Source organism: Nematostella vectensis, chromosome 2 (genome assembly GCF_932526225.1).
Source record: "Nematostella vectensis chromosome 2, jaNemVect1.1, whole genome shotgun sequence".
In the NCBI taxonomy this organism is placed as follows: Eukaryota; Metazoa; Cnidaria; class Anthozoa; order Actiniaria; family Edwardsiidae; genus Nematostella; species Nematostella vectensis.
The window spans coordinates 2446966-2473763 of record NC_064035.1 but is presented as its reverse complement, the minus strand read 5'-3'; the positions used below and the strand labels follow the sequence as shown (position 1 = coordinate 2473763).

General features: G+C 39.5%; 2 protein-coding genes and 1 long non-coding RNA gene across 13 annotated transcripts; 2 read left to right on the top strand and 1 right to left on the bottom strand.

Moving 5' to 3' along the window:
- Positions 1-391: 391 nt before the first annotated feature.
- On the top strand, positions 392-11604 carry LOC116619931 (collagen alpha-1(XVI) chain). 11 transcript variants are annotated; one of them, XM_048724104.1, is made up of 9 exons: positions 2313-2387; positions 2618-2681; positions 4524-4589; positions 4805-5102; positions 6113-6297; positions 6507-6570; positions 9108-9135; positions 9643-10113; positions 10383-11604. In XM_048724104.1, exons 5-9 carry the CDS (start codon positions 6224-6226, stop codon positions 10652-10654), a joined length of 909 nt encoding a protein of 302 aa, XP_048580061.1. In that variant the 5' UTR covers positions 2313-2387; positions 2618-2681; positions 4524-4589; positions 4805-5102; positions 6113-6223; the 3' UTR covers positions 10655-11604. The 11 variants fall into 11 exon arrangements, with proteins under 11 accessions (XP_048580065.1, XP_032241189.1, XP_048580062.1 ...); XM_032385298.2 differs by lacking the exons at positions 2313-2387; positions 2618-2681; positions 4524-4589 and adding an exon at positions 400-696 and having other exon boundaries at positions 4805-4891; positions 4982-5102; XM_048724107.1 differs by having other exon boundaries at positions 4524-5102.
- On the bottom strand, positions 6786-8658 carry LOC116619934. The gene is made up of 2 exons (XR_004296938.1): positions 8524-8658; positions 6786-6950 (listed from the first exon to the last, which is right to left on the bottom strand). It is a non-coding gene; the product is annotated as an uncharacterized LOC116619934 (long non-coding RNA).
- Positions 11605-12612: 1008 nt separating the features above from the next.
- LOC5515518 (E3 ubiquitin-protein ligase ZSWIM2) lies at positions 12613-26671 on the top strand. The gene is made up of 11 exons (XM_001635636.3): positions 12613-12889; positions 20885-20961; positions 21237-21277; positions 21616-21826; positions 21970-22090; positions 23938-24059; positions 24359-24443; positions 24792-24913; positions 25107-25541; positions 25742-26000; positions 26143-26671. The coding sequence occupies exons 1-11, from the start codon at positions 12740-12742 to the stop codon at positions 26362-26364; spliced, it is 1845 nt and encodes a 614-aa protein (XP_001635686.2). The 5' UTR covers positions 12613-12739; the 3' UTR covers positions 26365-26671.
- Positions 26672-26798: the final 127 nt, after the last annotated feature.

Genomic DNA, 26798 nt, shown 5'->3' with positions numbered 1-26798 from the left:
GCGCAAATGATAATCAAACACGCGTCATCAATTAGGATTGGCAAAAAACAGTAAATTGAATCAAACAGATCAATAGATTAACGTACCGTGAAAACTGTATTGTAGAAAAAAATGCATTGCGTAAACCACAAAATTGCTCAGAAATAGAGAAATGAAGTCTATAAAACAAACTCAAGAATACGCAAACAATAATCATTATCATTTATAAAAGTGCCCAAGTTTAGCTACTGACAACGTTAAAAATTACCCAGGCAACCCTGGGAGCGAGGTGTAGTTCGTCCGATATTAAGTCCGATATTCCTATTTCTCTATTATTCATCTTGGCTTTGGACAGGGCCGCAGCAGGGTTGGTGGGACTGAGGTTGCGGTTTATGCTAGGTTAAAACTCTATTCGTGATTCTGTGGAAATAAGGCTAGGCATTTTAAAATATATATTCGTGAGTGTGGTTTGGATGGTGTGCTGAAACGCGGACGTGCAGCTGATAAAGTTTTTTTCATTATCTTGACTCTTGGGCGTTCCTTGAACATTACTACTTAAGATTGAACGCATTTTTTGTCCGTTCACAATACTGGCTCCCGTCTGGCTCTGCAAGCTTAGCATACTAACGAGTGTTTGCTTCTGGGTAGAAGTTTCTAGTTTGGCCCGCTTGCATTGGCGCGTCATGTGAACAAGCATTCACACAGAGAAAACGAAAGGTAAGCTGACACAAATTACATGCGAACACTGCTTTTTTGTTGATAGCATTAGCTATATATTGTATTAGAAGCTCGGGTTTAATGTTACATACTCTTAACAATGTAGTCTTTGACTTTTAAGTTTGTTTGCTACTACCATTGCATGCCCCTTCAGCCTTACGGCGCCGTAATCTTGTCTTACCTATTGAGTCACTTCAAATCCTTTTTTTTCATAGGAATTCTGACGCTAAGAACAAGAATGTCCTCTATGCAAACGATCGAATCTTTTCTACAGAATCTTTGAGAATACAGACAAGGGTGAGGTGGGGCTAAGTGATGTCACGGGATTTTTGTCAAAGTGGGGGTTTCAACCCTTTTCCTCGTGTTTACTGACTAATAGGTCAATTTTGCTAGAGATCTTTGAAAAAACCTTTTTTATGATAAGAAAGATGGATTGAGACCCCTGTGGAGGTAGCAACAGTTAGCTCCCAGTCCCTAGCAAGATGGCGAAGACACATCCACCATTATAAGCACCGTAAGTGTTTCTATCCTTACTTGATACATTTGTCATTTTCAAGATCTGTTAACGTGCTAATGTAAAAGATGTCTTGGGCTAATATTTCCCGCTGGATCAACGTTCTGCGCAGTCTAACGATAAAAGCTTTGTTCGAAAAAGAGCTTATGTGTGAAGTGAGGTTTGAGACATGTCCAGCTTTGATAGCTTTTTGAATTGCTGTAGAACGGTTTTTATTCTTGCTTGAGGTAGTCGCGACTCTTTTTAATCAATAAAATATGATCGATTATTTGTTTACTTCACGAAAAACATTAATTCTCCGGGGATTAATTTACGCAACAACAAAAACAAACGCGTGAAAAATAGTGTATGAGGACTTCATGACACTGTCAAAAGGGTACCAAGGATATTATTATATTTATTGTACATTTAGAGGAAAAGAGGTACATCATTTTGTTTGAGAAAAAAGTTTTTTTTCGCAAAGTCGAGACATGTTTGTGTATCCCTGTTCTCATGCGGAATATATCGTTCATTTTTTTAGCCGAGAGATATTATCGCGCTAAACATATCAATGTATAAAGAAGGGTTCTTCAAGTTCACGTTTTTCAACGAGGATTATGTCTTTATCATCAAGTACAACAAATTTTCCTAGCACTCCCAGGTTTGAACTGTCCCAGAATAAAGATAAAGAAATCGTGCTCCTCGTATCCGTAACCAACTCTGACCCAATTAACACCAAACATTTTTTACCTGATCACAGTAATGCGCACGCCCTAACGAAAAGAAAAACCCGGGAGGTCTTTTGTTCGAGTTCTGCTGCAAGTCGCAGGACTATGCGGTAAAATTCGCCACTGGTTAATGTTGTGCACTGCTAAATGGATATGCCGCTGATATTTCAACGACCTTGCTTGGTGGAAAAAGGTCAAAGCCCGCTATATTTTCACACTGCTCTGATCCATTGTTACCCAGCTTTGTTTTACGATATCGCTTTTGTTTAATGCTTCGGTTAACCCTTCCTTTATCTTGTAGAGCGGGGTAACTGAAGTGGAGATGAATTTATTAGTGCACAAAGTCCCGAGCGGGCTCCGAATTAATTTCAGACACTTAAAAGCTGGCCGCAAAAAATGAGTCCAACAACAGCACAGCTATTTCTCGTATTCTGGGTCGTTTCATCGCTACGACTTATGCCATGTACAAGGTATGGGGAGTGTTTTTGACGTAGCTCACTTGATTTGAAGTTTGACTCTCTTGATTTGAAGTTTGACTCTAAGGTTCTCGACAAAATCTGACTTAGAGGATGTCATGGTTCATAGGCAAGCATACGGAAAAATCGTATTCGTGCACGCTCAAATCATACATTCATACGTAGCTGTACCAGTGCGAATTTAAAGGCCCTTTCTCCTGTACATTTGCGTATTGATTTTGCAGAGGAGAAGCCGAGAAAAGTAAAAATAGCTCAGCCGAGCAAGAGTGCAAAGTAACTACGTGTTGTGTAAGTATGTCGATATGTACACACAGCAATTATTCATTGAGTCTTACTAGAGAACAATACTTCTTTATCCAATTCATACACACATGCAAACTCTTTTCGGCTATGATAATCCGGTAGAAATAGAAATTCAATGAAAACACTTCGACCCCACAAACACACGAACAGAAAAAAAATGTTATCTTTCGTGCTGCTGTCATCTTAAACTCACACAACATGAGATTGTCCCTAAAGAGGGCATCTTTATTTGGGAACCAATAAAGAATATTGATAATCAAACACTCGTCATCAATTGGGGTTGTACGTAACCAATAAGCAACGCGCGCAAATGATAATCAAACACTCGTCATCAATTGGGATTGTACGTAAACAATAGGCAACGCACGCAAATGATAATCAAACACTCGTCATCAATTGGGGTTGTACGTAAACAACAAGCAATACGCGCAAATGATAATCAAACACTCGTCATCGGGATTGTACGTAAACAACAGGCAATCCGCGCAAATGATAATCAAACACTCTTCATCAATTGGGATTGTGCGAAAACAACAAGCAATGCGCGCTAATGATAATCAAACACCCGTCATCAACAAGGATTGTACGTAAACAACAGGCAATGAGCGCAAATGATACTCCAACACTCGTCATCGATTGGGATTGTACGTAAACAACAGGCAATGCGCGCAAACGATAATCAAACACGCGTCATCAAATGGGATTGTGCGAAAACAACAGGCAATGCGCGCAAATGATAATCAAACACTCGTCATCAACAAGGATTGTACGTAAACAATAGGCAACGCACACAAATGATAATCAAACACTCGTCATCAATTGGGGTTGTACGTAAGCAACAAGCAATACGCGCAAATGATAATCAAACACTCGTCATCAACAAGGATTGTACATAAACAACAGGCAATGCGCGCAAATGATAATCAAACACTCGTCATTAATTAGGGTTGTACTAAAACAACAGGCAATACGCGCAAATGATAATCAAATACTCGTCATTAATTAGGGTTGTACTAAAACAACAGGCAATACGCGCAAATGTTAATCAAACACGGGTTATTAATAAGGGTTGTACAAAAACAACAGGTAATGCGCGCAAATGATAATCAAACACTCGTCATCAAATGGGATTGTAATGCGCACATATGATAATCAAACACGCGTCATCAATAGGGATTGTACTAAAACAACAGGCAATCCGCGCAAATGTTAATCAAATACTCGTCATTAATTAGGATTGGCAAAAAACAGTAAATTGAATCAAACAGATCAATAGATTAACGTACCGTGAAAACTGTATTATAGAAAAAATGCATGCGTAAACCACAAAATTGCTCAGAAATAGAGAAATGAAGTATATAAAACAAACTCAAGAATACGCAAAAAATAATAATTATCATTTATAAAAGTGCCCAAGTTTAGCTACTGACAACTTTAAAAATTACCCAGGCAACCCTGGGAGCGAGGTTTAGTTCGTCCGATATTAAGTCCGATATTCCTATTTCTCTATTATTTATCTTGGCTTTGGACAGGGCCGCAGCAGGGTTGGTGGGACTGAGGTTGCGGTTTATGCTAGGTTAAAACTCTATTCGTGATTCTGTGGAAATAAGGCTAGGCATTTTAAAATATGTATTCGTGAGTGTGGTTTGGATGGTGTGCTGAAACGCGGACGTGCAGCTGATGAAGTGTTCTCATTATCTTGACTCTTGGGCGTTCATTGAACATTACTACTTAAGACTGAACGCATTTTTTGTCCGTTCACAATACTGGCTCCCGTCTGGCTCTGCAAGCTTAGCATACTAACGAGTGTTTGCTTCTGGGAAGAAGTTTCTAGTTTGGCCCGCTTGCATTGGCGCGTCATGTGAACAAGCATTCACACAGAGAAAACGAAAGGTAAGCTGACACAAATTACATGCGAACACTGCTTTTTTGTTGATAGCATTAGCTATATATTGTATTAGAAGCTCGGGTTAAATGTTACATACTCTTAACAATATAGTCTTTGACTTTTAAGTTTGTTTGCTACTACCATTGCATACCCCTTCAGCCTTACGGCGCCGTAATCTTGTCTTACCTATGGAGTCACTTCAAATCCTTTTTTTTCATAGGAATTCTGACGCTAAGAACAAGAATGTCCTCTATGCAAACGATGGAATCTATTCTACAGAATCGTTGAGAATACAGACAAGTGTGAGGTGGGGCTAAGAGATGTCACAGGATTTTTGTCAAAATGGGGGTTTCAACCCTTTTCCTCGTGTTCACTGACTAATAGGTCATTTTTCTAGAGATCTTTGAAAAAACCTTTCTTATGATAAGAAAGATGGATTGAGATCCCTGTGGAGGTAGCAACAGTTAGCTCCCAGTCCCTAGCAAGATGGCGAAGACACATTCACCATTATAAGCACCGTAAGTGTTTCTATCCTTACTTGATACATTTGTCATTTTCAAGATCTGTTAACGTGCTAATGTAAAAGATGTCTTGGGATAATATTTCCCGCTGGATCAACGTTCTGCGCAGTCTAACGATAAAAGCTTTGTTCGAAAAAGAGCTTATGTGTGAAGTGAGGTTTGAGACATGTCCAGCTTTGATAGCTTTTTGAATTGCTGTAGAACGGTTTATATTCTTGCTTGAGGTAGTCGCGACTCTTTTTAATCAATAAAATATGATCGATTATTTGTTTACTTCACGAAAAACATTAATTCTCCGGGGATTAATTTACGCAACAACAAAAACAAACGCGTGAAAAATAGTGTATGAGGACTTCATGACACTGTCAAAAGGGTACCAAGGATATTATTATATTTATTGTACATTTAGAGGAAAAGAGGTACATCATTTTGTTTGAGAAAAAAAGTTTTTTTCGCAAAGTCGAGACATGTTTGTGTATCCCTGTTCTCATGCGGGATATATCGTTCATTTTTTTTAGCCGAGAGATATTATCGCGCTAAACATATCAATGTATAAAGAAGGGTTCTTCAAGTTCACGTTTTTCAACGAGGATTATGTCTTTATCATCAAGTATAACAAATTTTCCCAGCACTCCGCGTAGTTGAACTGTCCCAGAATAAAGATAAAGAAATCGTGCTCCTCGTATCCGTAACCAACTCTGACCCAATTAACACCAAACATTTTTTATCTGATCACAGTAATGCGCACGCCCTAACGAAAAGAAAAACCCGGGAGGTCTTTTGTTCGAGTTCTGCTGCAGGTCGCAGGACTATGCGGTAAAATTCGCCACTGGTTAATGTTGTGCACTGCTAAATGGATATGCCGCTGATATTTCAACGACCTTGCTTGGTGGAAAAAGGTCAAAGCCCGCTATATTTTCACACTGCTCTGATCCATTGTTACCCAGCTTTGTTTTACGATATCGCTTTTGTTTAATGCTTCGGTTAACCCTTCCTTTATCTTGTAGAGCGGGGTAACTGAAGTGGAGATGAATTTATTAGTGCACAAAGTCCCTCCAGTTCCGGCCGCCGAGCGGGCTCCGAATTAATTTCAGACACTTAAAAGCTGGCCGCAAAAAATGAGTCCAACAACAGCACAGCTATTTCTCGTATTCTGGGTCGTTTCATCGCTACGACTTATGCCATGTACAAGGTATGGGGAGAGTTTTTGACGTAGCTCACTTGATTTGAAGTTTGACTCTAAGGTTCTCGACAAAATCTGACTTAGAGGATGTCATGGTTCATAGGCAAGCATACGGAAAAATCGTATTCGTGCACGCTCAAATCATACATTCACACGTAGCTGTACCAGTGCGAATTTAAAGGCCCTTTCTCCTGTACATTTGCGTATTGATTTTGCAGAGGAGAAGCCGAGAAAAGTAAAAATAGCTCAGCCGAGCAAGAGTGCAAAGTAACTACGTGTTGTGTAAGTATGTCGATATGTACACACAGCAATTATTCATTGAGTCTTACTAGAGAACAATACTTCTTTATCCAATTCATACACACATGCAAACTCTTTTCGGCGATGATAATCCGGTAGAAATAGAAATTCAATGAAAACACTTCGACCCCACAAACACACGAACAGAAAAAAAACTGTTATCTTACGTTCTGCTGTCATCTTAAACTCACACAACATGAGATTGTCCCTAAAGAGGGCATCTTTATTTGGAAACCAATGAAGAATATATCATTTCGAAGGGCAGTCGAGCTAGGTTTGCTGCGAGTGAAATCATTAGCTGGTTACTTGGGCTTGACGAAACGACAATACTCCATTGCATCTTCCACTCCATCAAAAAATCTCTGTAGAAAAATGGTTGACATTACCTTGACTTCCACAAGCTTAAAAATCATTTATCTGTTGTACGATTGAAGTTAGTACAGTATCCGCATATCATCTAAAAATGCACAATTGTTTGAACAACACAAAGAAAAATATACATTCGCACAGTACCCGTACTTTAGACACCATACTGATTCTATATATTTTAAATGGCATGAATTTTATACATTGCCTATTCCTTGTCTATTACAAAATTATATGATGTTGGAAATTGTTTATCATAGATAATGTTTTTTCAGTTTCTGCACAGCAGGACGGCTAAAATAAACAAAAGTCGGATCTTTTTGAAGTGTAAAGCGGTTATGAATTGCCTGTAACATCAAGAATAATGAAGTGATAATTTGTTAATTCACTACATGGAATAGAAATTATCTTTTTCCGTACACTAGTTTTGGGAAAACGTCTGTGTTGTGGAATATTTGAATTATATTATTTAGGCTGGTGTAAGAATGTACATTTGATGTCAAATCTGCCCAAGAAGCGTTTAATACTGGGCGCACCAGATGTATATGATTTCGTGTGGGGTGTCTTCTAAGGTCCAAAACGTCAAGATAGCGACCAACCTAACATTTCTGCAAAATTACTCAAAGCCCTAAGATTCTAAAAGCAGAAAAAAAATTTTTCGATGCCTTTCAAAATTACAATGAAATTACAAAATAACACAACCATCTAATTAAAAGTAGCGAAAAAATATCGATATAAAGGGTTCTGCCTTGCGTCCGAGCTTGGTCAACAGTTCTTTCTTAGGTATAAGGGGTACCAGACTTGCTGGAGAAGTTTGTGAATGGTAGAAAATTACAGCCATCAGGTTAAAACGGGTGTGGTGTAATGCTAAGAACGATAAAAACACAGAAGGCGATCCTGAGTTTTTCACATTTTCAGATTTTTGCTATCATTTAACACCAAATCAGCACCAATTAAGATGCAACCAAGCTTAACCACCAATCAAAGAAAATATTAATTCATAATAAGATGCAAATTGTTGTGGTTGTTATGAAGTAGATTAGTATTTTGATTGGAAATAACCGTTGGACTATCTTAAATGATAAGTGGAAGCATTCTCAGATATGGCGATAAAAATCGTGCAAAACTTTCCCTTGTTAGAAATCTGACATTCACTCGTAGTCGGTTGACTATGTGCTCAGTTATTCATGAGTAATATCGTCCTTCAAATTTGAAGGAATAAGCAACAAGTTTGAGCAAACTGAAAACAATATTCGTGGTGGTTAAAATACATATATTAGAATGCGCTATAACCGATTAGACCTTTTCTTGCTGTGTTCACACCGACACCATCAGTGATGGCAATTATTTTTCGATTGACATCTGTCACATCTCCATTGGAAATAGATAAAGACCATGAGCAACTTTAAAATCACAAATAGGGCCATGGTAAATCGATAAAATAACGCCCGTATGAACTAGTTTCGGATCATCTTAATGACGATAGCCGCGTGTAAGTACGTTAGGAAATCAACCTACAACATTGAATTAGGCAACTTTTAACTAGCACAACTCAACAAAACCTCTTACCCGTAAAAGCAGTCGAGAAAACTGGCGCATTTAGCAGCATTTTTTTGGAGACAGAGTAAGGAACTAAATTTTGCTGGTGTAGCTGTTTTGTTGAACCCGGCTTCATTTTCCTAGTGTGCGCATGCTCAGTAATGGTGTGACAAAGACGAGCCAATCATATAAAAGTTCCTGTGAGCATTCATGGAATTCTTAGAATAGTTGGTATCGTTTCCCTGCACGTAACAAATGGTGTACTTGTTAGTTTGGTATGAAAACAATTTGCAAATGTAAAAAAGAAAACATGCAGATAATATAAAAATGCAAGAAAGGGAGTTTTCAGTATAAGACACCATTGATGCCAGCCGATATAATGTTTCTATAGCGTTTTCATTATAATAGTGTTCTACTGCATACACATCGACAAGGTAGTAGCTTTCTGTGGCTCTTGATCCATGCCCTATTGACATATCATCAGCAGATTTCTCAACCGATGATAAAGACTACAAAAACAATAAAACTATTTGGCACGCGGGTTTTTGATATGTTATGGGTTTTCTACTTTCCCAGCAATATATAAGAAAGGAGTTTTCTTTTTTTTTTTTCAGGGAATACCAGGAACACATGGGAAAAATGGTGAGTGTCTCATCGTTCACATTGGAACTTATAACGGCGGGATTAGCAGATTTTACCCGTCGGTCTGGACTGATTATCCTCTAGATTTTTATTTTACTTCATAAAGCTCAATATCTATTTATTTGATATTTGTAATACTCGATTGAATTTGTATGTTATTCTTCCTATGTTGGCTCAGGAAAAATACGTTCTTTCAAAGAAAATCGAAATTGGTTCGAGTTATTGGGTATTCGAATTATCGTTTGGAAAATGTCAAGATGTACCCCGTTATAATAGAGTTCTAATAAAAAAAACCGACTGTAATAAAATGTTATTCGAAAATGCGAGATATCGAGGGAAAAAGTTGAAGGAAAAGAGAAACTCTTCATGAGTAACTCATAACTTATGGAACAGTCGAGTTATTCTGGATTGAAATGTGGCAACCGCAAGGTTTAAGTTAGTTACGGGGCACTCGTACGAGACTCATGATTCCTTCAATCAGTTTCCCATATTTCCTCCTTTTATTAGGAATTCCAGGACATCCAGGACCCCCTGGGCCTAGTGGCCCCCCGGGGCGCAATGGGCTGAATGGCATCCCCGGTGTATCGGGAAAACAAGGTCCCCCCGGCCCCCCCGGCAAACGAGGAAGACGAGGTCATCCCGGAGAGCCTGGGAGAAATGGAACACATGGGTCACCGGGTTGGAGAGGGAAAACTGGTCCACGGGGGCCGATGGGCCCTATTGGTCCACCGGGGACCCCTGGGGTACCTGGTCAGCCCGGCAAGGCCGGGTCCCCCGGTGAAAGAGGGCCCCCGGGCCGTGATCGGGTCGCAAGGAACTGCAGATGCGAGCGGAATGCCCCTACACAGGTGTTCTTTATAAACTCGGGATTCTGGGTATCTCAGAAACACATGACAGGCTTTCAGGACGTCCCGTTTGCGGTAGGCGAGTTCCATATGAATGTGGTGGATCCTGTGACGTATAACTTACACGTTGGAGGTACGTTGCTACCCTTCTTACTACTGTGCCATGCCTTTTACAATTAACAGGGCTTCAGGGAAACAAAAAAGTTTGTGGCAAACTCCAACTCCCCCACACATCCTCATGGACCGACCATTTTTTGTCATTTTTCATCACACTACTATCTGTACTATGGTAATCTTTTTATAATTGGGAGAATTGAGCTCCCCCACTGATCGGGGTGCTTAGTGGCTCGTAAGACCTCGCCCCAGTCCCTTACTTATTCGTGCTGACCTTCTTTCTTCCAGGGGACTGGGTGAACGAGGATTCTGTCACGCTCTTCTTTCGCATCCACTGCACAATGCGACGGCGTGACATCTACTTGCCGAACGAGGCTGGTCACAAAATCTACAAATTCAAACAGGAGAACAGGCTTGAATCAGAGACGTTTACTTACGTGACGACGAGCATGGATCACACGGGGCGATGGCGGTGCCAGTTGCAGATTAGCAAAGGCTATGTCCGTGCATTCTACAGATGGGACTCACAATACGGGGAGATGAGTTTAACAATGTGGTAACAACTATGGAGTATAGTGGTGAACTGCTCGGAGGATTCATGAGACTTGAGTCATAGACCAGTGAAACTCTCTTTGAATGCTAACCACCTTGCTCTACCGCAAGGCAACTAATTCAAAATGTATTTTTTGGTTAACGAGCCTTGGGAAACATAACCGCGAGGAATATTGCCACACCTGGACAAAGTATGCTGGCATTTTTACAAGTGAACAAATATAAAAAAACAATTATACAATTGATGTACAAATATTTTGGTGCTGGCTCTGCGATAAGTCACGTTGGCAGTTTGGTAATTGAGGAAGACAACCCAATAAAAGGGATCTTCCCCAAAGGAACTAAGCTCAGCCAAAGACTAGGAAACGTGCATTTCTTGCGTGGCCATGGATACGTTACTCTCTGGCAATTGGAAATGTCTGAACTGGTAACGCTTGGTTAGATCAAGTGCACATACTTTTTTAGCAATCAGTCAAAATGACGAATAAACGTTTACTTCCAGATTCCAAAAATTCGCGTTTTTATCAAGGATCTTGAACAAACAGATGTGACTGCATCACACAAAACTACTAAAAATCTTTTGTTACACTTTGGCTGGAGAGTGAACCAAAATAGCGTAAAAAAGCCACAAACCACTTACTGGAAGATAATATCTGTAGATTTAATATGGTTTAAATGCCATTTACAGCAAAAATGAAATACATAATCTGTCCTTGGTAAGCCACTACCTAGGGCCCCTTGTTACAAATTTGGCTGGTTTTATTTGATACGCTTCAGCTTTAATTCTTTTAATTCTGTAAAGTGAATAAGTGACGAAAGGTTACATTTTTACCCTTGAGAAATATCGTCATTTGAGTTTAGAAACCTGGAATACAAGCGTTTCTTGGTTACTATTTATAAGGCAGCGGAGACTGTATATATAGCAAAACAAGAACTATAATAAAGTTCCCTTAAGGTGCGTGGTCCTAAATATCTTAGCTCTATTAGCCACGTTTATTGATCGTGGTTTGGGTTTGAGGTGTTCAGACATATACTATAATCAAAAGAAGCCGCGTTTTCACCTAGCTGCGAAGTATATACTCAAGTTGCTCTCGGCAAGGCTTGAGTCGTAAAGAACTTTTTGGTAAGAAAAACGAGGAGAAAACTCAGAAAGAACGTTCTTATAAAAAGGTTCTTATAAAAAAAAGAAAGTTGTCGGGATATATCATAAATGAGTTAATGATGGCACTTGCTTTCGTGTACGTAACAAATCTGTTTCTAGAAAGACCATTTGCACGGGGTAGAAATGTAATTGCAAGGAAAGAATTCGCAGAAAGTCAAATCCGGGTACAGTACTCGAAAGTCCCGCTATGTCTTTGCTTTGAGTTGCATAAAAATACGGGAAGTTGATTTTGGTTTGATTTATTTAGGAGAAATAACTTCGTTCAATTTCGTTCTAGGCATGCATTCCCCATATTTTTTTTTCTTATGCCTGGTGCACACTAGTGACATAACGACATAATGACATAGGCGCGTGCACCCTTATGTTCAAGTGTGAATGGTTCGACATTTTGACATAAGCCCAGCATAACGACATGAACATTCATTACGACATAAGAGAATAAAACTGTCTTTTTTTTCTAGTGCGTGCGCCCATGTCGTCATGTAACTATTGTGCACTAGGCATTACAGTAAATGATTCTTCAATCTTTTACAAAACTAATGGGACACTTTCCCTCCCCCTTCCTCAATGTTGGAGGGCAATTGATCACCTTGCTACTGCTTGTGTTTTGAGCTGAAAAATAGCCTCTAACCAATATTAATCGGGGGGAGAGGGTTGGCGGTTGTTCGTATGGGAAGTGTCCCACCTACTTTTGTTGAGGATTGTAGCTTGCTCCAACAATTCGTTGCCAGCCCTCCACAGCAACCGGTCGTCCTGTGGAACTTGGGTTACCTTGTGTTGTGGGTCACCTGTGTGTTTGTCATTTGTCCCTAGTCTCTCGCGCCACTCAGTTGCCAAGGAAAATGAAAACAACGTTCGACTTCATAGACTTATAGAAAATAACGATTTCTAACTTTTCAATACCAAACTCTTCGAGGAATTTCTTCTAGAAATGGCAAGAAGGGTTCCATGGAGAAGGAATTGCCCCGATGTTGTAAGCTATCGCATCGAACAAGCAAATCAAGCGAGGATTTACCTGCTCCGTGAGACCGGACCGACTGGGTTCTTGTTGAAGCAGGATGGGATAGACAAAAAATTCAAAGTGAGTTAAGGCATCCGTTCTATTTTTAAATTCATTAGCTGGCAGGTTATTGGACATAATGTTATTTGTTTGATATCATTTTCGCGGGGTGATGCTATCATGTTTTCATCGTAGCAGCAGAACTTATTTTTAAACTATAATACTTACATCTTTTTCTTGGGTCAGTACAATCATTGCTTCTAAGACACTTTTCCTTGTTTTCCACTGGTTGTTGTTTTACTACCTTGAATGCTCTAATGTGCCTAGGCTCAAGATCCCCCATTACCCCCAAAAGATGTAAGAATCACAGAACACAAGGCTTTTATCACTACACTTTTTTAATGATTATCATTCAGAATTTAACACAAGCTTTGTGCTCCTTGTAAATTCATACCTATATTTTCGTGTGAAAAAACTGTCATATAAAATTATTCTTGGTTTACTATACAAATTTCTTTCCCTTGTGAAGATCGTACAGCGAATTAGAGTGAATATTCAATTTTCCTCATTATAAATGAAAAGCATAATTGACCGGCTTTGTCATTCAAGAGTCAAAGAATTGTTTTTCTTGTCAGAGCTCTTGTTTTCTAAATTTCGTAATCAAGTAAAAGGCATCAGCCGGCTTTAATTCCTTTGCTTTTTCTGTGGAGGATCTTAATGAAGGTCGAGAAAGGGGTAGTTTATAAAAAAGACACAAGAAAACATGCAGCAAATATTTTTGAGTTTGGGAGGAAAGATACACAATTACGAGAAGGCTTGCAGTCTAGTTTTCACACCCAGTTATGCATTTAATGAGGTCTGGACCACAAAGCGTATCGAGCATCGGGTTTACAACAGTTTCATTTTTCACCGAAATGATTTCCAATTGTTTAGATAACAATATGATATTTTGCATTGTGTTTAACTTATATTCTGGTGTAAGAATCGTGAAAAAGCAGCGCTTTTCTTGAGAAGTTCACGCAACTATGAGAACAGTGCATGACAATGTAATTTGCATAGACAGCATAGCCCCACACCACCCTAGACCTGACTTGTCTTTTTCACAGTTTACTCACTAATTCTCTAAATTGTGAGTTGTTGTGAAAAGTAACTTGTACAGCTATGGGGAGTACATGCAGACTGTCGACGTTTGCGACCTGTCGATCTAGAATAGGGATGGAAAAGGGGCAAAGAGAGGTCTAGGGTGGTGTGGGGCTACGCTGTCTATGCAAATTACATTCCAAGGATGCCATTTGACCAGCTGCTATGTCCCCATTATCGACGGAAAGCTAAAATTGATGTTAAAAAATCATTTCTCGCAGGTTTTTAGGCGGATTGCTTAAAAACTCGATTCGGGGATAGTTCCACCCCTCTCCCATCCTGTACCATTGTCAGTGATTTCGTACTGCTTAAAATCCGGTAGAAAATTGCGCTGAAGCTGAGGTATTTATTATACTTATATACCTATGAGCGTTAATCTCATGCCTTATATACGTATAAGTGTCAATCCCATGCCTTATATACCTATAAGTGTCAATCCCATGCCTTATATACCTATAAGCGTCAATCCCATGCCTTATATACCTATAAGTGTCAATCCCATGCCTTATATACCTATAAGCGTCAATCTAATGCCTTATATACCTATAAGTGTCAATCTCATGCCTTATATACCTATAAGGGTCAATCTCATGCCTTATATACCTATAAGCGATAATCTCATGCCTTATATACCTATAAGTGTCAATCTAATGCCTTATATACCTATAAGCGTCAATCTAATGTCTTATATACCTATAAGTGTCAATCCCATGCCTTATATACCTATAAGCGTCAATCTAATGCCTTATATACCTATAAGGGTCAATCTCATGCCTTATATACCTATAAACGTCAATCTAATGCCTTATATACCTATAAGTGTCAATCTCATGCCTTATATACCTATAAGCGTCAATCTCATGCCTTATTTACCTGTAAGCGCCAATCACATGCCTTATTTACCTGTAAGCGCCAATCACATGCCTTATTTACCTGTAAGCGCCAATCACATGCCTTATTTACCTATAAGGATCAATCCCGTGCCTTATATACCTATAAGCGTCAATCCAATGCCTTATATACCTATAAGCGTCAATCTCGTGCCTTATATACCTATAAGGATCAATCCCGTGCCTTATATAGCTATAAGCGTCAATCTCATGCCTTATATACCTATAAGGATCAATCCCGTGCCTTATATAGCTATAAGCGTCAATCTCATGCCTTATATACCTATAAGGATCAATCCAGTGCCTTATATACCTGTAAGCGTCAATCACTTGCCTTATATACCTATAAGGGTCAATCTCATGCCTTTTATACATATAAGCGCCAATCCAATGCCTTATATACCTATGAGGGTCAATCACTTGCCTTATATACCTATAAGGGTCAATCTCATGCCTTATATACCTGTAAGCGTCAATCACTTGCCTTATATACCTATAAGGGTCAATCTCATGCCTTTTATACATATAAGCGCCAATCCAATGCCTTATATACCTATGAGGGTCAATCACTTGCCTTATATACCTATAAGGGTCAATCTCATGCCTTATATACCTATAAACGTCAATCACTTGCCTTATATACCTATAAGGGTCAATCTCATGCCTTATATACCTATAAACGTCAATCACTTGCCTTATATACCTATAAGGGTCAATCTCATGCCTTTTATACATATAAGCGCCAATCCAATGCCTTATATACCTATGAGGGTCAATCCCGTGCCTTATATATAAGCGTCAATTTCATTCCTTATATACAGTACCGCTCACAAAAATAGGGACACTGTTCGCAAACTTTCTCGAACAACGTTTGCAAAATTCGCGAACAGTGCTTGCGAAAAGTGTTCGCGAACATATAGACTGTTTGCAAACACGCTGTTCACGAACAGATGCAAAATAAACTGTTTGACGAACGGTATAACGTGTGATCCAGGGCTTAATAACAGCTAGAACAGCGAGAAGCCATTTATTTGACAAAGACTTGTATTAGACAGAGAATTAAGTTTGGGGAATGAATGCCCATCGCTTGATATTCCTTGAAGATTTTAGAATGTGTGTTACCTGCTAGCGAATACTTTTAAACAAGTATTCGATAAAGCCTCAAACACGAAGGCACGGTATAAAAGGCCGCTTCCCAGGGAAGCATCGGCTCATTTGTCAATCAACCGCCGTGGAGTGAGTCAAGTACAAAATGCAGAGGGGAGAGGTTTCAAAGCGCTTCCTGATGTATAAAAATGCCAATTCTACCTTCTAGTCCGATAAAATGTGTAAAAAAAGGAAACTCAGTAGAAATAAAGCTACGAAACCATCGTGATTTATGCAAAAAAAAAAAAAACGAGCAAACGAATGGCCAGAAAACAACGATTGCAAACCTCGAAAAAAGGTGAGTTTTTTAGGACCAGTTTTTTATGCCAAAAATGTACTTTTCATATCTTTAAAACTCTGAAAATGCATCTTAGACTTTGTCCACGCAGGCCTTCTATAGAAAAGATGTTGCTTGTAGATCAAATTTTGCTTGACTGTTGTTTGTTTTTATTTTTACATCGCCTCATGCTCGGACAAGATTTTTTTGTGGTGTATGAAGTCTTAATTCCATTTACAAGCTACTATAAGTTGGAATTAAATTATAAATATGTAGTAAAAATGGTAGTGTTTTTTATTGTTGGGATCTTTCTATCAAACACATTAAATCATCAGAGAAAGCAGTCCATTATTTGTATTCTAGTTATTTTAACTAAACAGTTTATTAAATCTTTCTGAATTAATTGGGGGCCAAACTTGAATGTTTAATCTATTATATATAATTTCTAATTAATTCTATGATTTCATCCTAGCTATACACAAGGAGCAAGTCATGGTGACATCTGAATAATCAACAAGATATATTCCTCAAGAAAAAGCAGATACATAGACATATACAGTATTACATTTTCCCTGTGATTTTAAATCAACAGTATTACATTTTCCCTGTGATTTTAAATCATAAATTTATGTGTTACTGAAGTGTTTAGCTACCAGTCATATTTTTTAAACTGCATAATAGGTTATACTTTTGAATAGACCAAAATACCTTGTCTTTTATCCATTCAGTTCAAGACGTCTTATTCTTACAGTAAAAGCAAGTATAGATACAGGGAGGATATCCATTGAATGAAAACAGTAAAAGTCACGTCTTTATTTTGTATAATTTAACTTATAAAGTATCAAACATGTTTGGGCAACCCCTTTATAAAACTATAAGATCCAGACCCTTTTTCGACAAATAGAAACACATAGCTAATTCAATTGTTATTATTTGTAGTCATTTGTAGTCATCATAGATTGCAAGATAAAAAATAAAATACTATACAGGTGCATTCTGATCTAAAAAGTAGAAAGATAGACTCAATTATAGCTCCAACTATCTTAGATGGATATCAGGCATTTCTTTTGTAGCCCTTCAGTTGTTTGGTGTACATATATGTGTAAGTTTACAAGCTAAGACATTGTACAAAGGGTTTTCTGCTGTTTCTGTGAGCCAGTTATGCACTATATAAACAAATATTGAAACAAATGTTTTTTTATTGTATACCAATCCCTTGTTTTGTACAGACAAATAGTAAGTGTTGCATTTTATTAGGACGTAACTAAGCCCTACTTTTAACCCTGCATCTGATAAATTAGCACAAGGGCACAATGGTCTAATGACCAAGTGCTCTTCAAGAAATCAAGTTGACTGCACTATACTCGCTATTCAAACATGTGTACCATAGTACAAGTGAGGGTAAGTTGACAAATTCCCTTAGCCTTTCTTTATCTTCTGGATCAAGAAGTCTGGTACTAACAGCAGGATGGCACCAGAGAAAGGACCCAAGGTAATGACCACCCTAGATAATGTAATATCAGAGTTTCACTTGCACATTCCCTGGATGCAGCTGAAATATCTTACGAAACTGGGGTTAGTTGCCGAAGCCTGATCATGGTAAAAATGTATTGATCAACTATTAATTTTGGTAAAAAGATAATAAAGATAAATCTCGACAAATTGACTTTCTGTCAAAGTAGAAGTCAACTGGGGTTCAACATCCCCGACCTGCCCACTACACCAAATTTTCTTCCTGCTTAGGTAAATGTCAAAACACTTTATGGATTTTTGGTTAATTCTTATACATATGTACAACAGCAGATATGTACACTTTTGTTTTACACCTGTTGTTTCACTAGAATGAGTTTTACTGAAGTGTCCCCTTACACTACAGCTGTAAAGTGACGTATCTTGACTTTATACCTGATGTTTGCTGCTTATGTTTAGTTCTAATGTCCTACTTTTTTGTGTGCTATTTATGTACAGAACTCACAAAAACACAGATTATTTTCTGCACTGCTTTTTCTTCCTGTCTTCCTTTCCTCTTCTCCCCATTTTAGGTGCTTCTTTCCAGAGTACAATGCTCTTCATTATTTCACCGGATGTCTAATTGAAATACGAATGATCTCGGCCAAGAAAAGTGCGAAGTAATGAGGCAAAATCGCTAAACGAAACATGTTTTCTAAACACGCTAAGGATGGCAAAATTTAGCCATGCTTGCACCCTGTTGCACGCATAATCCCTTAGGATAGACTGCTAAGCAATAACTGTGGTCATTGCGGGCGCAAGCTCACCAAATGCTTTCCTTGGAGAGTCGGGATGGTAAGCATACTAAAAATGGCATCGAAAGGAAAGGCGGGAGATTTGAAATCGCGCCGTAAATGTACGAATTCTAAGACAAATATGCATTTCTCGCTGCCAGGCTTAAGGTACAAATCAAACATATCTTTTCTTTCATTTGGGAAATAATTTATTCGTTTGATATCAAATCATTAGATTTGGGTGCATTCTTTCTTGACTGGGCTCGTAACGGTAATGGCCGCCATATTGGAATTTCTCTCCATTTGGAAAATGGGGGCGGGGCTTAGGCCCTTTTATACCGCGCCTTCGTGTTCAAGTGCATGCATTGCTATTAAGTCACGGAAACCTCGTAAATCGCTATGTGTTGATCCAGATCCATAGAGATAGTTCCTGAATATTATAGAAAATTTGGCGATCTTAAGGCAAGGGAGGAGTTCCCTGCAAACAGAAGCCGCCATTCGCTCCCCTTGCATTTTACTTCTACCTAGTTGTGATTTTATTTGCAAAAGCAGCCAAGCTCTACAGTGTCACATTACAGATTTTGGACTCCTTCCTCCATCTCCCTTGGCTGGCAACCACGCCCCGCGCACTGGATGGACACCCTACGCCCTTTTGGTTTTACATGGACCTCCAGTGCACTTTGCAAAACACACTGTTCTTTGTTAGATGTGCAGGCTAGAGCCTGTACTACAAGTAAAAAAAACAAACTCATGTATAGATTGAATTCGTCTATATCTCCTTAACAAGAATGTGCCTCATTGGACCCTGGTATTTGGCAAGAGTACTAAATGTGTTGAAATATCGTATTTTACCACAAAGATGCATGTGAATGATAATCCTCTTTTTGGTTTTATAGATTTTGATCTTTCCCGAACTTCTCGGGCCCGAAATTCATATGACTAAAATATTAAGAAAGTTCTCGGGACCTCGCAGTCACCCGAGACTTTTCGGGTAATTTTTTGGCTTTAGCAAAACTTCGAAAATAGCGCTATTGAGCGTAATCATTTGGAATACGAACCAAGACGAAGTTTAAACTGTTTCTAAAACATGGAAGCGGTTCTCCAAAAGGAAAAATGCGAAATTTTGATAAAGTTTTCGGGCCCGAGAATTCTCGGGTGTTTCAAGAAACGGGCGCCAGGGCTGTAGCAGAGGGTGGGGCACTGGGGGAACGTGCCCTCCCCCCCAATATTTTAAAAAAATTTAAGAAAATGACCAGTAGGAGCGTGACCATGTTGCCAAATATTTTTTTAATGTTTCTGTATTGTGCCCCCTCCCCCCCAATATTTAGAGGTGTGCTACGGCACTAGTCACTCAAAACCAGTTGCAATATATAAGCTTTGTTTAGTGAAATAAATCATGAGAATAAAATTTGCATACTAAAATATGAAAGGGTCTGATTAATACTTGAACAAGAAAATCTGCCATGAGAACCGGTTTAGCTGTCTTTTTCTTAGCAAAAGTGATATTTAAGTTTGTTTGCGACCTCATCTCTTCACTGAAGGAGATATTAGAAGCAGAAAGAAAACGTGTTACCAATTAGTTTTTTGCGAGACTAAGCATGCATGGAATGTTACAAGCTGGTGGTTTTCCCTATCCATCTGTTAAACACAAGTGAGCACACTTAGAATAATTTTCGTCCGAGGCAACCAAACAACATTTGGTTTGGGTTTGAAATTCGTGTAAAACTTGGAAAAGGGCAAACTGACCAAGTTTCTACTTCTTATATAAATAGATAAGTAACCAAAGAACTACTAGCGATACATGATCTCTTATTTGCTGGCTTATGACATAGTGCACAAAAATTTGAAAGTTTAGAAAGTCACCAGAAAGGTACTACAGACATAGCTTCCAAAAATCGACAGAATGCATCACTTTAAAATTGTTTCTTGGAATTCTAGTTACTAGCTTGTAATTGTATGACTCTTTCTTTGGAGTGGCAACCTAATTTGTTGCTTTTCAATGTGTGCTGCCAAACGTCTAGGTACTAGTATTTCTGAAAAGTTATTTAAATCAAATATCCTGCAATTGTTACTATGTGAAAGCGTTGCCCCGTTGCATAGCAAAACAGCACCTCATTAAATTCATGACCAGAGGGTGTGACAACTTATTACTCTCAGTTTGTAGACTGTTACCTCCAAACTCAACAGTGAGCCACAAACTGCAAGTTTGTGCTGAGCCAGACAGAAACTTTATCCCCAAATTGTTTAACCCTTTTAAAATGAGAAAAGTAATATAAAATATTTTTCTTTTTGTTGTTGCCCTTATCATAGGATAGTTCTTGAAAAGCATGCTACTTGTAAACAGCATAACTTCTTACAACTGTGATAAATTGTTATTCAGGTTTTTCTTGGAGATTTGCACTCCTGCACTTGTAGCACGTTCATGAAGGAGAAAGAATTGTGCATTCACATTCTCTGGTAAGTTTTCTTGTGTTAACAACATTCTGCATGATGCCCCTTGAAAATATCATTAATCAATTTACTTTCAAAACACAGTATTGAAGGACACGGCAGTTTTTGGTAGAAACACCTAAAAGGCTGTTGTTATCTTTGTTTACCATATAAAAATGTATAGAAACCCTAGCAGCCCTGCTACACAAATGATTTTCAATGAGTCTTTTCAATTCTTCTCTCAAGGATATGTCATGTTTATGTCATGCTTAGATAATGGTGCAACTTGAATTTTTTTTCAGGGTTTTGCTGAAGAAATTTAGGGTACCCAAAGAGAATGAAGGTAAAGCAGATTAAATATTCCACATTTCCCTGACTGAACAACAGTATCAAGAGAGCTGAGTTTTCCATGTACCAGGATCTTCTCCTTTTGCACTTTGGTGACTCCCCCCTGGACTTAGTGACCCCCTTCCCTTGGACTTCTTGACTTTCCTTGGACCTAGTGACCCCCCTTGACTTAGTGACCCTTTACTCCAACCTGGACTTTTACTCCCCCTGGACTAAGTGACTCCCCCTAGACTAGTGACCCCCTCCCCTGGAGTTACTCCCAGAAAAATTGCTATTAGGTACTCCTATTTGTGTATTCATTCCTGATTTAAATTCTTTATGTTTTTTTCTCAGTGGTTTTCCAGTTGTCCTTAGTTGAGAGGGAAATTAATGAGGTTATGAGAGGGGCATATGTTCCAGCCCAGAGAGCAGCAGAACCCAAATCTGAAAACACACACACAGACAACCGTGATAAAATGAAACAAAAAGAAATATCAGAGGAAGATGTTTGCCCTATTTGCCAAGATGAGCTGCTGGACAAGTGTGAGCCTCTGACTTATTGCAAGTAAGAATGAATACACTGCTACTCACTTTCAGCATGTAGTAATGGAAAAAAATTGGTACGCAATCTAAAGTTGTTTTTCTAGAGCCTTGTGTACCCTTTTCCGAGGTATAAAATGCCAGTGCTTGATAAGGTTGTGTTTCCAGGTACGGCTGTGGTAACAGTGTCCATATAAAGTGTATGAAAGTTTGGGCAGAGCACCAGAGGTCAACTGGAGAAAAAATCACCAAGTGTCCACTTTGCAGAGTTGATTTTGGGACCTTTCAGGTGAGTCAAGGCTTAGAAAAATGCAGGGTGAGGTCAAATAATACTGCCAGGTGAGTCTCAGGGTGTTTTCATAGAAAAACGCAAGGTGAGGTTTAATAATACTGCCAGGTGAGTCTCAGGGTGTTTTCATAGAAAAATGTAGTGTGAGGTCAAACAATACTGCCAGGTGAGTCTCAGGGTGTTTTCATAGAAAAACGCAGGGTGAGGTCAAATAATACTGCAAGATGAGTCTCAGGGTGTTTTCATAGAAAAATGTAGTGTGAGGTCAAACAATACTGCCAGGTGAGTCTCAGGGTGTTTTCATAGAAAAACGCAGGGTGAGGTCAAATAATAATGCCAGGTGAGTCTCAGGGTGTTTTCATAGAAAAACACAGGGTGAGGTCAAATAATACTGCAAGATGAATCTCAGGGTGTTTTCATAGAAAAATGTAGTGTGAGGTCAAATAATAATGCCAGGTGAGTCTCAGGGTGTTCTCATAGAAAAACGCAGGGCGAGGTAAAATAATACTGCCAGGTTAGTCTCAGGGTGTTTTCATAGAAAAACGGAGGGTGAGGTCAAATAATACTGCCAGGCGAGTCTCAAGGTGTGTTCATAGAAAAACGCAGGGCGAGGTAAAATGATACTGCCAGGTAAGTCTCATGGTGTTTTCATAGAAAAACGTAGGGTGAGGTCAAATAATACTGCCAGGTGAGTCTCAGGGTGTTCTCATAGAAAAACGTAGGGTGAGGTCAAACAATACTGCCAGGTGAGTCTCAAGGTGTGTTCATAGAAAAACGCAGGGCGAGGTAAAATGATACTGCCAGGTAAGTCTCATGGTGTTTTCATAGAAAAACCCACGGTGAGGTCAAATAATACTGCCAGGTGAGTCTCAGGGTGTTCTCATAGAAAAACGTAGGGTGAGGTCAAACAATACTGCCAGGTGAGTCTCAGGGTGTTTCATAGAAAAACGCAGGGTGAGGCCAAATAATACTGCCAGGTGAGTCTCAGGGTGTTTTCATAGAAAAACGCAGGGTGAGGCCAAATAATACTGCCAGGTGAGTCTCAGGGTGTTCTCATAGTAAAACGCAGGGTGAGGTAAAATAATACTGCCAGGTTAGTCTCGGGGTGTTCTCATAGTAAAACGCAGGGTGAGGTAAAATAATAATGCCAGGTGAGTCTCAGGGTGTTCTCATAGTAAAACGCAGGGTGAGGTAAAATAATACTGCCAGGTTAGTCTCGGGGTGTTCTCATAGTAAAACGCAGGGTGAGGTAAAATAATACTGCCAGGCGAGTCTCAAGGTGTGTTCATAGAAAAACGCAGGGCGAGGTAAAATGATACTGCCAGGTAAGTCTCATGGTGTTTTCATAGAAAAACGTAGGGTGAGGTCAAACAATACTGCCAGGTGAGTCTCGGGGTGTTTCATAGAAAAACGCAGGGTGAGGTCAAATAATAATGCCAGGTGAGTCTCAGGGTGCTTTTATAGAAAAACGCAGGGTGAGGTCAAATAATACTGCCAGGTGAGTCTCAGGGTGTGTACCTTACGCATAGAAGAGACTAAGACTCATGAAGACAAAAAAAGACACACGAGACTTCTCCCCCCCCCCCCCCCCCCCCCAAAAAAAAAACACTTTAAAATATGTTTGATTTTGCAGAATTGGATTCTTAGACCCTTTTCTGGATAGCATCATCTACATACACCATAAATCGATGGCTGAGATCTTGCAGACCAGCCTGTTATTTTCTGGATTAGCATCATCTACATACCCTATAACTCGATGGCTGAGATCTTGCAGATCTACATACACCATAAATCGATGGCTGATCAGACCAGCCTGTTATTTATGCCTTCTTAAACTTCTTTTCCAGGAACTGATGGACGAGTTTAACAAGTCATCCAGGAAAAATACACGATCTGAGAGGCATGATGTTCACTTGGGGGCGTCTTGTAATAAGTGCAGAGTTTGCCCGATTACTGGAAAATGCTATAGGTGATTAGTGTTTTTCATATTTTAAAACATAAATAACTTCTTTAGGATACAAACCACTAGGAGGCTAACCCAAGCTATGAGGATGAGCCTGTTATCTCAATCGATTATATAATCAAGCAAGGTTTTAGGATGTACAGCATTGATCGAGGGCATTATGGAATGAGACACAAGGATAGTTAGGATAACTGGCGGTGCCCCTACTATACGCTTTATATCCTCTGCCGACAATGATGCATTCTGCAAGTAGTTTACCTAAGTATCTGAGACACAAGTGGCATATGTTGACTCTTTTTATTCAGGTGTGTGATCTGCTCAGATTATCACCTGTGTCACCCGTGCTTTTTAACAGACCATCACATGCAGCACTCATTCCAATTTAGACAAGTGAGTATCTTATGCTGTAATTATGTAATTGCAACGATAAGAATGATAATTATAATGATAATCAACATCATAACAATAGCAATAATAATTATTACTATTATTACTATAAGAAAGAACAAAAGGAGCGTTCTGCAAATGGCCCACCCTATCTTACCCTGCTTCTAATCCTATTTGTTTAAAACCCATGCCTAATATGTTAAAAAAGACGATAATAAAATTATTCTAAAAGGAATGATGAAAAAGTTACTTTCATAAGTTATACCAGCCATTGTTCCATCATTTGTGGGTTTTTTTCACATGGACTCTCTCGTTGTGCTCATTTTCTCACTTCGCTTCTATTGTGACTAGAATGCAAGTCAGCGCTGGAGACCCGCATCCAGAATTACTCCACTCCCAAGCGCAGTGATAGAGAGCCTTCAAACACGCGAAATAACAGACAATGACTACGACCTGTTGTTACAGCTTGATAGGTTAGTGAAATCTGTACTATAAAACATAAATGCTCTAGTCAAAGCCCTAGCCGTTTTTCGCTATTCTAGTGGGTTAATTTTGGGATTGTATATCTTCACGGTTAAGAGATTTCTATATGGTGCGCAAAAAAGCGTTGATGTTGGTCAATTTATAAAATAAAACCAGTTGAATAAGCGATGCTGTGTTTTCCAGACCCTTGGCAGAGCAAGAGGGCGTGTCAGGTCACATGATCAGTCGGCTCCCTGTGGACGTACTAAGAGAAGGTCATCCTCTCCTCGCAAGAGGTTCTACCTGTGGTGTCTGCCTGAGCGCCTACCACCCTTTGCAGTACGTCCGTAAATTGCAGTGCCGGCACGTCTTTCATCGTGATTGCATAGACTCCTGGCTCGCTACACAGTCGATCTGCCCCGTGGATGGACAAACAGTGGGTGTGTCGTACATGGGCGTGGCTCACACAGAGGTAGCACCCCCTGTTATCAACAGTGCAGTTCAGGGTGCTGCTAGAGGCCGACTTCTCAATCGGAGGCGTGAGACAAGGAAACAACTCGACCCTGGGAACACACCTGTCACGCTACCTAGCAGCTTTGAGCTGAGTGGGTCAGGAATTCTTGCCCGTGACAGAAGCAGGTACTAAATTACAACACATATTTGATACCTCTGTTTGTGCCGACCCATAAAAGTGGCTTGTTTGTTTTGTTAGTGTTTTCTTGTTTGTTTTGTTGGTGTTTTTAGTGTCATGACATTGAAGTTTGTGTTTGGTCTCGGAAACCTATTGGTTTTGGCCACTTGCCCTGTGCACTTTTTTAAGATCCTCCATTTATCCTCAGGGACAGCAGTCCCAGTGAAAGTGGGCGTGGCCGAGCTCTTTTGGTTGATTGTTCTCCTAGCAACCTTATTGAAGCAAACAGGCTACGGAACCACGAGCCCGCGATGCGTAACCCATTACAAATCAACGGGAAACCACCATGGGCGCCAAATACTACAAACACACGTGGGAGCCAAAGTAGTGACTCACGAAAGAGAACTCCTGCCAGAGGTGGAGCACAGCAAAAACGAAAAACGTTGAGCCGTGACCATCGAAACAATGTGAGTATATATGTATTCAGCTATTTATGTTCATTTTTATTGAGCATTATTTTATTTAAAGCTACTTGTAAAGCCAGTCTCCATATCATGTCCTGCCTGAGGAGTGAGCGCTTTTTTATATTTTGTTTTCTCTGTCTTCCAGTCTGTCGATGACATTTTTCTGTCTGCAACTGGACGAGCAGTATCCATAGAGAACTTGTCCCGCGACACTCTAGCTAGCTCCTCAACCGTCAAGCCCAAAGGACATTTGATTAAAGGGAAACTAGCGTGCAAAGTGTCTGATTACTCTCACTCAGACTCTGAACTGTCGACTGGCTCTGGTTTAGTAGCACTCGCGATACAGATGCCAGCCGTGGACAGATAGCAAAGTATGGGAGAATCTGGGAAAGGATAGAGGCAACACAAGTGGTAGACAAAGGGGAAGATCTACCAGTTGTGAAGGAAGAGTTGGTACGAGTGCGGTAGGGAAGGCAGAAGTTGTCTTTTAGGGTTAGAGTTTGCATGAAACTTTTTCACTGCAGCACTAAACTCACATTTTCACAAATCACTTAATGTGAAGCTTAGCTGGGTTAGCCACGAGTTACTGTGTGTTGGTGCTGAGGGGATATAACATCCATGGTGTTCCAATTGCGCTGTAGAGTGTTTTACAATTAAAAAAAGAATAAACCAGGTTTCATTGATGTATCTGATAATAAGTATCACACGGTTTGCGCACATCTTTCCAACCCTGTTTTGTTTAACGCAAAGCAACTTTGTCTTTCAAGACCTTTTATTCCCCTATCAATCCACTTGTTGAAT

What these genes read in the sequence shown, in the direction of transcription:
- LOC116619931 (XM_048724108.1), top strand. Translation starts at nt 2,314, where the DNA reads ATGAGTCCAACAACAGCACAGCTATTTCTCGTATTCTGGGTCGTTTCA. An exon ending in GCAAAGTAACTACGTGTTGT is followed by an intron (nt 2,682 to 9,107) that starts GTAAGTATGTCG and finishes TTTTTTTTTCAG; the next exon opens with GGAATACCAGGAACACATGG. An exon ending in AGGAACACATGGGAAAAATG is followed by an intron (nt 9,136 to 9,642) that starts GTGAGTGTCTCA and finishes TCCTTTTATTAG; the next exon opens with GAATTCCAGGACATCCAGGA.
- LOC5515518 (XM_001635636.3), top strand. Translation starts at nt 12,740, where the DNA reads ATGGCAAGAAGGGTTCCATGGAGAAGGAATTGCCCCGATGTTGTAAGC. An exon ending in GGTACCCAAAGAGAATGAAG is followed by an intron (nt 21,278 to 21,615) that starts GTAAAGCAGATT and finishes TTTTTTTCTCAG; the next exon opens with TGGTTTTCCAGTTGTCCTTA. An exon ending in CTTGCCCGTGACAGAAGCAG is followed by an intron (nt 25,542 to 25,741) that starts GTACTAAATTAC and finishes ATTTATCCTCAG; the next exon opens with GGACAGCAGTCCCAGTGAAA.